At 37.5% G+C, this 12,062-nt stretch overlaps 1 protein-coding gene across 2 annotated transcripts in view; it reads left to right on the top strand.

Annotated features, from left to right (window-relative positions):
- SULF1 (sulfatase 1) overlaps positions 1-12,062 on the top strand; it is a 96,920-nt gene that overhangs the window by 73,049 nt on the left and 11,809 nt on the right. For both annotated transcript variants that reach the window (XM_018554230.1, XM_018554231.1), the window contains exons 12-16: positions 6,871-7,162; positions 7,738-7,834; positions 8,238-8,332; positions 8,774-8,839; positions 11,314-11,486. In XM_018554230.1, coding sequence (XP_018409732.1) covers positions 6,871-7,162; positions 7,738-7,834; positions 8,238-8,332; positions 8,774-8,839; positions 11,314-11,486 — 723 coding nt within the window. The remainder of the gene's footprint in view (positions 1-6,870; positions 7,163-7,737; positions 7,835-8,237; positions 8,333-8,773; positions 8,840-11,313; positions 11,487-12,062) is intronic.

The following is a 12,062-nucleotide window of genomic DNA, read 5'->3' as shown; positions in this document are numbered from 1 at the left end:
TATATATATATATATACACAAATATATATATATATACACTGAGTGGCCAGATTATTATGACCACCCCATCAGTACTTCGCTGGGCCACCTTTTGCCTTCAATACTCTGGCGATTCTTCTTGGCATTGACTCCACGAGATGTTGAGAGGTGATGCAAGGAAGCTGGCACCATGTCTGTCCAGCATAGCACTGTCCAGATAGAATAGCACCAATACACCCCAAACTAAAAAGGTTTAGGGCTAAGTTCCATGTTTAATATTTTTTAACCAGTAGCTGGTGCTTAAAATTAACTACAGATGTACAGGCATAAAAATAAGCCACTTTTATAATCTTTCCTTTGCTTTTTTATTTCTCAATCTAAGAAATGCTCATTCTAAATCCTATAAATTTAGTTTTGAGGATTTTGTTATATAATAGTCTAAATATCTTAAATTCTCTGAGAATCCTTAACCATCACTGTTCTACAGCCTTTAATGAAATTAATGAAATCTGGAATTAAAGGACGGATCACACAAGCTATAGCTGCCGGGCCAGCGTTTTCACACTGTGCCACAGTGACTCCTAGTGGATTTTGGCCATGATGACATATATTGTCTGCATTTATTAATAAGTGCGTAAACATAATTTTCTGAAAATGAGACTTGTGGTAATCATTTGTGATTTTTACCTTAGTTTCTTTACCGGGAAATCATGTAATACGTCTAACAGCTATTATCCATTTTTGCTTATTTCCCTTTTATTGTAAGTTCAGAGACATGAAAGAGACGATATACGTGTTGCACATTTCTTTCTAGTCTTTGCATTTCCAAGTAAGAGGGCATCACTTAAATGTACTATTGAGTTATGCTTAGGAAAAAAAAAGTTACAAAATTATTTAGAATATATAGATGTAGAAAGTATACCAGTATGTAAGACCAACCACTGAAATCTCAAATGAGCTTTAACATGTAAGTTATTTTAAAAAGCAATTTTCAATATATGTAAATCTGCAGCTTTTATTAAAGTACCAGTTGATCCTGTCATGAAGGTCTTTGTGCGGACCGTTCTTGTTACAGTGCGACAGTGCTCTGTCTCCCGATTGTTCTCATATATTGCCAGATTATATTGCCACATTATACAAGCATGGGCCACTGCTGTCACCACCAGGAAACCCACCCTGCTGGTAATTCCTCACATTTTCATAGTAAGAAGGGAAAATAGGTTTATTTCTCAGGGCTTTAAATCTTATTACTAACTAATAAAAATTGCAGGCAAAAGCACATAAAAATCAAGTATATTAAATGCTTACTTGTAGTGTTTTTCCTTTCGATAAACAAGTTTTAATTCACTTGAACTTGCTGGGGAATTCGACCACTGCAGGAAGAGTCGATTCTCTGGTACAGTCAGTTTCCCCTCTCTCCTGGGAGTGTCTAATTAAAAGTGAACTATGGGGTTAGGGCTTTTCCCCATAGTTCTCCTTAGGGTAACGGGAGGACACAAACTAGCGTCCTCCCGTCACCCTAGGCTCAGCTTTTGGATGTCTACACAAGTGAAGATTTTACAGGTAAAAAAGATACATAAAAAATACATCAAATGCACATATAATTTTATGCAAAATGTTTCTTTGAAATGAATGGTCTAGCAGCAAGGTCTCATTAGACAAGTGTAAGAATCTTTATTTTTCAACCATGTGGCTGTCATTTTCAAATCTCTTTGGACTTTTTTGAAAATAAGCATTCTTACCATTGTGTGTTAGTTTTGTGATCTGAGCCTCATATTATATCCATACAATGAGAGAAATAACATAGAGCTGTGCCAACAGTAGCTGTATGGCTTAGATAACATCACTCATCATTTTATTTCTACCTCAGCTTAGGAACAATGGGGTGTTGTATTGATTAAAGTATAGTACATACAGAATTAGAAATTGCCTATTTGCTCATCCACCACTTAGGTATGTTCCTTAGTTTCACAAACATAGACAATCAATATAACATGTACATTTTTAGCGGGCTGATCTAATAATAAGCTCAAAGCCCAAGTATGGCAGCACCAATGTCACCAAGGTTTTTTTTGCACTATTATTTTTCTTTTATTCAAATATAGTATATACTTCTCAGTGGTTTTTTTAGATGCACCACCTTGATATATTTAATCTTATCATTATGTGCCAATGTTTTTAAAAACAATATATATTCTACGCCTAATATGTAATTAGATATGAACATGAGGGCATCTACTGTATATGTGTTCAATACAAAAGCAGAGTCTGCATCCTGCTTTCTAGTGCGACACAATGGTTGTGCTTTACTGCTGGCTTTCGCAATGCCAGTCTGATTCAGGCGACACACTGAAAACATAACACTCCCTGTGCAGTTGATATATTATAACATCAATTGTTGGTCAAGTTATTTTAGCAACTAATCTACACTGTCCCTTTAGCTGACCATACATACAGCAATTTTAAAGAGCATTCAAACTGTCTGTGTCATTCAGTTGAAACTACAACACAATCAAATACATAAAATAGTGGTTTTGATCTCAAGTTGATACAATTATATTTGTCCCAATCAAACGCATTGGGTGCCATAGTTATTTGTTTCCCTTTATTGATTTAATCTTTTAATAAACTGTATTTCAGCTCTCAGTTTATTATTCAACTGAATTCTGGTGGCCAATCAAATATGTTAGTGGTAGATTGCTCTGTGTCTGAGTACTTGCGAATGTATTCGCACAAGAATTTTGTTTAAATTGAATAAAAATTAACTTGCATGTGACAAGGTTTATGGATAATTTACAAATCTCTGCCGTTATTACAATAGCAAAATAATCAAGAGCAAACGTACAAATGTGAATGTTACTAAACACAGCAATAACTCAAAATCTGTGCTCACCGAAAAAAAAAAATTCCTTTTCTTTAACGATTGGAATTAGTGAGCAGCTGTGTGCAAAAAAAGTTCTCAGTGACGCTTGTAGAGATTTTTTAGCATGCTTATGAATCTTTGTGCCACCCCTTCCAAAAAAAAAAAAGCAGGAGAAGTCATGGCGTGAACTTGAGGCCTAATTCATTCCTCTGAGTTAGCTTTGCGTGAAGGTGGGCATGGGGCAGCAGTGAACTTGAAACCATGTCACTGTATATTGACTCCACACTTCCCTATGTTTATGTTTCTTTATACAGCTGACACCATAAATCACAGGAGGTCTTTAGTTTGGACACACAAAACTGTTTTATTGAAGCTGTTTTTCAATTAGTATAATTGCCCTCACTGATGTTCCCAGCATTGATTGGGACAAAGGTTGACTTGACCTGGCTAATGAAAATGAAACAGATGTTCAATGTTATTTATATCTAGGCAGCTGGCCTGTTTAGTATGTAAAAGGATGGCACAGTCAGGCAGATGGAAACTCTAATAAATTATATTAACCTATTCTAGTTCTCAGAAGAACACAGCCATGGTATATGTATATGACAGCTAGAATAGATTACATAATTACAAGTATAGTTCCATTTCTACTAAAGAGCAGACCCTGGAGGTCTGTTTTGTAAAATATAACTTTTCTAAGATGTACATAATGCCACCAACATCAGAAAGTCAACCATGAATATTACAGCTGACTCATCTACCTTTCCTCCCCTTCCAATGGTAAAATATATAAACAGCCGTTTCTACCCATGCACCATGTTGCATCCACACACATAGAGGGGATGCATTGAATGTCTGAATTGAATGTGGATATTACAATCATACATCTGCCCAGTATTCTGCACTCCAGTAATGTATTTCTGCATGTATCCCTGAGCAGGAAGATCTGTGTGTTTTTGGTAGTCTCATTTTGAAGCCAGTGATATAAGTGCAGTACAGAAAGAGAGGGCATGGCCTAGAAGACAGCCTGTAGTGTGCATGTGAATTGCATGAAGGAACTGCTTCGTAGTCAAATGTCACTTTAAAAGAAAGCCTGTGCTGATAAAATAAGGAGGCTGCCATTAATAAGTAAACTCCCCTCCTGGAAATTCTAGTTCCTTGGCTGTCAAGCTAATTAATTGTCTTCTGTACATTGTGAGTCACTGGGGTTGATTTACTAACCTTATAAACACGCCACGAACAAGTATACACCTCTGTAGCGTGTTCCCTCCCAGCATGATCTATTGGTGGAATCTAGACACCTTTGTAGTGTGTACACACCCAGCAGGTGTGTTGTGCAAAGCCCTGCATGAATTGCAAGGTGATGTTGTGTAAATTAGCTCTACGTTGTGTTGCTTGCGTTGATGAATGCAGGAATGTAAATGCATGAGCTAACCATTTTTGTCTAAACTGTGAAGCAGCATTATATATGCATCATGTGCATGATTTTTCCATATATGGCATTAGTGGAAATATGCTTTTAGAGACTTTTTGCCTGATAAATACGTTTTGCTGTGTAAAAATCACACGCACCTGGTGCGTGCGTGTGTTTAGGTTAGTAAATCACCCACACTGACTTACTACTAGTACTGAAGTTAGAGTAGAATACAGCTCCACATGCAATCCAGAATACACTCCATGGAGGCAATTCAGGTGACAGGCATTGGCTTTGTTGGAATATGAATCTTATTTTTTAGGGAACACACTACACAAACACAGATGTATAAAAGTTTTATCTTTATTTAATAGCCATCAGGAACTACAGTATATGAGGCATTTCACACTAGGGACACCTCTATCTAAAGAAACATCATTGAGAAAGTGATGTGCCTGCCACAAAACATGTCAGATCGGTACTGCTGGCTATTCACTTTGAATTTTGTTGCTATTGGAACAATTGTTCCAGGTTAGTTACTCAAAATATTGGTCCATCACTATGATGGTTTGCCACTTGGACTTTATTTGCTACATGATTATTGCAGATTAGTAACTCAAAATATTGGTCCACCACTATGATGGGTGGCTTCACTGGCCAATAGTAATGTGTGGAAGGGGGTGAAGAAACATTGGAACTATCAGGAAGTGCCTAAGCTTTCCCTGATCAGAATTGGCAGGTATCTGGGCAAATTAGAAGCAATAATAGATGTGCAGATGCCTTCGCTTTAATTTTTCCTTAATATAGTAAAAAAATAAAACCCCCAGTGGTGAATAAATACCACCAAAAGAAAGCTCTATCTGTCCCCAAAAAAGGGTATAAAATTCATTTCAGTACAGCGCTGCATGACGGAATAAATGTCAGTTAAAGTACCGCAGCGCTGAATACTGAAAAATGGCCTGGATGGGAAGGGGGTTTAACACCGCGGATGTCAACTGGTTAAGGTATAAGTACATAGCAGAGTTATCTGCATATGTTTAAGCAAAAGCATTGACCAGGATATCCACAGAGTTTCTGTAAAACTTGTCTGAGTTGGAGAAAAATTTAAAGCTGCTCTATGAACTTTAAAAGTTGGCTTTGGAAACTGTGCCAATGTTCTGGTCCATGCCTCTAGCTTAAGCATATGCTTGTGTGTATGCCATGAAGCTATTAAGGTAAGTAATCGTCTCTATTCGATCTCCCTAGACAAAACGAGCATTACCATTTGCACATACTGGTGAAGGGGACACATTTAATTGTTTTTGCTGGCCGGAGTTCTGCTTTAACTGATAAGACAAAAGTAAACTAACATGATTGATACCGACTCTGTGAATCAACTAAAGAAACAGTCTTTTAGTGTTTGCTTTCAGGAAATGTGCTTCAAATGTTTATTGAAATACTGTTTTCTTTTTTTGGCTTTGAAGTGTTGCTTTTTCATAACCTTTATAATTACCTATAACAATGTATCATTTGAGGTTTGACCATTTTATGCAATAAATATTATGGCAAATTTTCATTTACATTATTTTCAGACACAGTGTTGTTGAGCTTCTTAAGGGCTCTGGTTTTTATCTCTCCATTTTGTCCAATGATTACAAATCCCCACATTATGGTAAAGTTCAGTAAAATGTAGACACTTAATATTATTATGGGCATAGCTCTAGTCCCAAATGTCTGTTTGCTTTATTTCCAATTTATATTTGTATTTTTCATTTGTTAATATTTTATAGATTGTTCTCATTCCTGATTTGTGGTGATTGAGAATCTGTATTTTCATAACTTAATGTTGCCGTGCCCTTTTTTTCATCAAACAATTTTTTAGAAAACCATACACTGAGAGGGGGAGTTATCAAAACTAGAGCAGACAAAATGTGGAGCAGCTGTGCATGGCAGCCAATCAGATGCTCTCTTTCATTTTCAAATCTTAACTAAACAAACTGAAGAGAGAAGCTGATTGGTTGTCATGGGCAACTGCTCCAGATTCTGTCTGCTCCAGTTTTGATAAATTCCCCCCTGTGTGTATCAACCAAAAAAAGTCTAACATTGATCAACTGCTCCATGTACTACCAGGGCTTTGTTAAAGTTTACACTGTCCAAGGCAAATATTAACGATGGTGCCGTTGTATAGGCTTCAGCTGTTCTCTGGTAAAGCGTAGCTTACTATACTCCTTCCTGCTCACAGTATAAGATAAGATAAGGCCTGAAAGTCAAAATAAATATAGAATGTGAAAACGTCTTTACAGTTGTTGGGGCAGAGTTGCACTTCTGGAGGCGTGGATGCATGTGGTAGTAGAGAAGCCCTCAAAAACTAAAATAGCAGTTTTAGATGGATTGAAGCTATAGCTTGGAATATCATTAACAAAAGCACTAGAATTGGCTTATAACCTCATTACAACGTCATAAGAGAGTATTTTTGGACTCCTTGTTTGTTGCCTCCTTGAGAAGGTGGGACAAAGTGGTTTCCTTTATTATGGGTGTGTGAATGAAAAATAAAAATTGAGTGTGCATTTCCACAAAACTTCAGGTATGATCTGCATAGAATAAAAAAGTTCTTTGTTTTTTGCTGTTTCTGCAGAATTCAACCCCCGTTTTGTTCACACCAGACAAGCCCGCTCCCTGGCTGTTGAATTTGAAGGGGAAGTTTATGACATCAATTTAGAAGATGAAGAGAATGTAGAGCCCCCAAAGACAAGAGTCATCGCCAAGAGACATTACGCTTCCGAAGAAGAAGTGGGAGAGGATATTGATGATGATGATGAAGAAGAGGAGGATGACACATTTACTTCCCCTAATGAGGATGATGACGTCATGTTGGCTGATGGCGTGATGGGGATCATTCAATCTGCATCTGTTAAAGTCACGCATAAGTAAGCAGCTGGCGGCCTTCATTTTGCCAGGATTTGCAGATTTTGAAATTAACATAATTTGCAAATATGTATGTCTTGCTATAAGGGTATCCCCACACATCTTAGAATAATCTTTTGTTCAGTTCAATTCTCATGAAACGAGCAAAAAAAATAATTTGGATATTTGTTCATACAGTACAACTTCTACAACATTCTTAAAAGCAATGTTATTTGAGCAGTTCATCTGAGTAGCCATTATTTAGGTGGAGAGTTATGTCAGGCCATAATAATGGTTATAGATTTCCATGTACATTGTTCAAAACAGAAGCTACAGATAAGTAGTCTTTAGGTGGACTTGCCTTCTTCATTCCATATATTTAAAGTGCCCAGAGTATCATCTTGTTATAATTTTCCTAGTTATCCTATAATTAGTATATGTAACTGCCATGTGTATTCTACTGGTGATACAGTGCAGTATACTACTACTAAGAATCATATTAAATTACTTATATAGGTTTTTGCATGTTTAAGTTTACTGTGTATTGAATATTGGCTAGACAGGTATACATGGTCATTTAACCTTTTGTCTGCCTTAGGTGTTATATTCTGACCAATGATACGGTGCACTGCGAGAGGGAATTATACCATTCAAACAAAGCCTGGAAGGACCACAAAGCTTATATTGACAAAGAGGTAATGTGATCACTCCTGGCTCTCATTCCTTTATGTATGTACAAGACATCAACTTAATGTTACATGAGATAATGATAGAAAATTACAGAAGGACAGTGTCTCTGATGCTCCCAGTGGCCAATCAGATTTTAGCAGTACTTCTCTATGAATGTAAGAAAGCAAAGGCAAATATAGAATGATTCATACAAGCAACACAGACACTACATTTCTATTTTGTTTTCAGTCCCAACCTTCTTTTTAAAAAAACACCCATTTGCTGTGCCCAATCAAGGAGGGGATTAAAAGAATTTCTCCATTAAGCCGTGGAAAGTAGTTAATCTTTATAAATGTCCATTTAATTGGCACAACAAACCCAGTTTGAGGTGTATGAATATTAATGCATATGCACTCTTCTGCATTTCAGATTGAAGCTCTACAGGATAAAATTAAGAATTTAAGAGAAGTAAGAGGACATCTGAAAAGGAGGAAACCAGATGATTGTGACTGCAGCAAGCCTGGGTGAGTGAGACATACTGCTGGGTAATTTAACACATTTCATTTTCTATGGTATGGTGCACATATGTGACAAGGATGTGAAGGTGATGCTGCAATAGATGTGGACAATATATAGGTGACTACACATCCGTCCATCCTTGAAACAACGATATTATACCTGTATTTGATGCAGTAGCAGTAAAAGAAGTTTCTTTTTAAAGATGAAGTGTCTTTTTCTTCCTATAGACAGTATTCACTAAAGCATTGGAAAGGACAATAAGAATATCCATTATAATATCCAGTAACAGCCAATCACATTTAAATTCACTTTAATCAGTTTAGTTAAGATGATATCTAAATGGTTGCTAGTACGCTGATCAAGGGTTAAATCACTGACAAAGTAGCTGGATTATCAATATATATGTATGTATATTTTGTGTTAAATTCTATTCACTTTTTCCCCAGATTTTACAAGAAAGATAAAGGCGGGAAGGTTCAAGACAAGATAAAGAGTCATATTCATCCATTCAAGTAAAACAGTTCATTCTAATTTTAAACTTATGTAGAAGTATTCCAATCATATTTCTTCTTTTGGGGTAATGCAGATAATTGTAATAATAATAAGGTTTGGCAACGCTCTTTTGTACCATTAGGATTAGACATATTTTTCAGTATATTTTTCTTTGTGGTATTTTGATTGCAAAATATATGCTGGTGATCATATTTACCAAATAGTAAACACAACTACATAAAAAGTTGGTTGCAGGGCTCATTTCTCAACCTCAAGTGATATATATCATCCCAAAGCTTCAATGCCCGTAGTTGCCACACAATGACTTCATTTAGGTAACTATGATGATGTCATCAGCTTCAGTGCTGTGAAATAACTGCAAAGTGAACAGACTCTCTGATGTGGAGTCTTAGAAACAGGGTCCCTGGTAGGTGACAAGGTCCAAGTTGTTGGGGGACCATAAGACACTAGGTGCCACCATCCTTCTGACATGACTGGTCTTGTCTTTCACACGTGGTCCTAGACTGGTTATTGTGAATGTTATGGCAATTCTTTTTATCAAGGGATGCAAACTTATCCCGAATGATTACTAATAAATGGATAGCTGCACTTCTGTGCAAATAATACAAGGACATGAAATATTAACAGAGAGCCTGGTTTTCCTTGCTCAAAGATAGGCCTGGGTATTTTTGGGAGTGCACAGAAAGGTCTAGCACAAAAACTAGCTGCAACATTCTCTATGGTTTTATTACAAATATTTTAACAGTATCTCCAAAACCTCTTATTATTTTACCACTATATAAATACCTTAAAGGTGAATTCCAGCCTTACCTTTAGTCTTGCACAGTTGCAGAGGCTCCTCTCCTGTACTGAAATTGCTTACTCGTCATTGCATACTCATTGATTTTATAGCACACTGTGAGCTTCTTACAGTGTACATTATAAGCTGCAGCAAGTCATTGTGCTGGCTGGAAAATATTCATCCGATTTAAATTTTTTCAACATGGAAGGCTCAGCATCACATCTTGGTATTGCCTAGAGCAGTGGTTCTCAACTCGTGGGTCGCGACCCAAAAGTGGGTCGCGACACCCTCTGCAGTGGGTCGCGGCGTCATGTCTGCATAGACCGGCCCATCTGCATTAGAGAGAACTAGAGGTGGAATTTGTGGTTCAGCCTGTGGAACCTCATAATGCCAAACTGTCCCCTCTCTCCCGGCCTCCCCCGGGCTCTCCGATAAAGTGGTATGGCCCGGGGAGAGAGGGGACTATTTCCTCACTTTCGGCCGGCGCATTAATATCAGGAGCCACGGCGCCCGACAATTAAGTTAAAGTTCCGGCCCGGCCTGCACTGGAGAGTACAGCAGATATCAATCCGCCGCTGTATGTAATGTACTCTCCAGTCCAGATAGTTCAGTCGGCTGGAATCAGAGAATTAGTCTGCCTGCAAATGCATCTTGCCTAGGATAGTCCAGACTCACTATGTCGAAGAGACCCTGTGTGGACCTGAAACATTGGATAAATTGATGCTTGTGACATGTTTCTTCAATTATTAAGCAACTTCAATGCTTTTGACTTAGTGCTGGTGATATCTGTCTTCTACACTCCTCCAGACTGACATCTACCCATGAACACATTTTGATACAGTAAACTCTCTGTTATCTGGTATTCAGCTAATTGGAACTCCCATCTAACCTGCAAAAAAACAAACAAACTCCCCTGTGTACTCACTGTTCTGCTCATCTGCCACCTTCTAGGAGAGGGAGAGAGAAAAAAAAAAAGTGCTGTGTTATCCTGGAAACGGGTGTCTGATCCATTTTTTGTGAAAGTTCTGTGTTATCCTTTGAACAAGTGCCACTCCTAGTACTGCAATGTATTGCTAATGGTTTAGAGTACAATATACTGTTATGGTATGGTATAGTATTGGGAATAGCATTAGTTAAACCTATTTTTAATAGTAACTCTCAAGCAACCAGAAACTACATTTATCCGGAATGTACCAACCCCAGTTTATGCCGGATAATGGGGAGTTTACTGTATTTGCATAACTCCTCTCAAAAGCCAATCCACTGCTTTCACTAGTACTGAGAGAAGTACTAAGGCAGGGTGCTGTAATGTTTTCAAGAAAGTATGTACTGCAGCCTACGGACAACTCCCACCTGCCATGATCTGCCTGCATTACATAGAGAAGCACAAAGATTTAGTATTGACCTCACTGAGTCTATAGGTGTGTCTTCAAATGGAAAGGTTTTATTTAAAAATTTCATTAGTATGTTGATGAGATGGAAAAGAGGAACCAGGGAAATTAACATATAAGCATATTCAACTTTAACTTTAACATTTCATCAGAGTTTGCGTCAACTATTAAATTATGAAATTAGAATTTTTGTTTTTATTAAGAAAGCTGATGCACCAAATTGATCTTCATGATGATTGGCTTGTGACCTATGTTGAGGCATCTAGACTTGTTTTTTTATCATTGTTACTTTTCCACATAGGGAAGGCGCTCAGGAGGTTGACAACAAGTTACAGATCTTTAAAGAGAACCGTAGAAGAAAGAAGGAGAAAAAGGAGAAGAAACGACAAAAGAAAGGAGAAGAATGCAGCCTTCCTGGACTCACCTGCTTCACTCATGACAACAACCACTGGCAGACAGCACCATTCTGGAACTGTAAGAACATGTTTATGACTACCCTGAAACCACATCCACCCTCATGCTTAATAGATAATATCTATTTGTATTAATCATTTTCAGCAATGTTTTAATACATCATTGATATACATGCTAGGGACATGTTTTGTGAGTGAACAGTAATATTTTTAAAAATGCACCTACCATAGGCCATCAATCCATTGATGATGTTCCTGTGGTTAATGGAATTTATTCTGTAATACTGGTCCAGCCCCCAAAGGGTCACTGAGTACTTGAAATGTACTCAGCTCCTTGAATTGTATGTCAGTCCTCGGGTTTAAACTTTAATTTGATTACTTGAACATGCTTTCCTGCTTGCATTTATAGCAGGTTATTTTCATATTCATATAATCAATAATTTAGCTTTTGTCTCAAACAATAGAATAATATATAGACAGTACAGCAGAGCTGAAAAGCATCTCGGAGCAATACACAATAAACAGCTGTGCCTCAATAAATACATCAACACCTGTCAGGTTTTACCGCAATTGAAATCTCCATTGGAGGGGTGCCTACTCTTCCTGTCTTGTGAAAAGGTTGCCCTGCCCCCCTTTC

The sequence above is a fragment of the Nanorana parkeri genome, unplaced genomic scaffold, assembly GCF_000935625.1.
Source record: "Nanorana parkeri isolate BGI_ZX_2015 unplaced genomic scaffold, ASM93562v1 scaffold147, whole genome shotgun sequence".
NCBI classification, from domain to species: Eukaryota; Metazoa; Chordata; class Amphibia; order Anura; family Dicroglossidae; genus Nanorana; species Nanorana parkeri.
The sequence above is the reverse complement of the archived record's forward strand: the minus strand, read 5'-3'. Positions and strand labels throughout refer to the sequence as shown.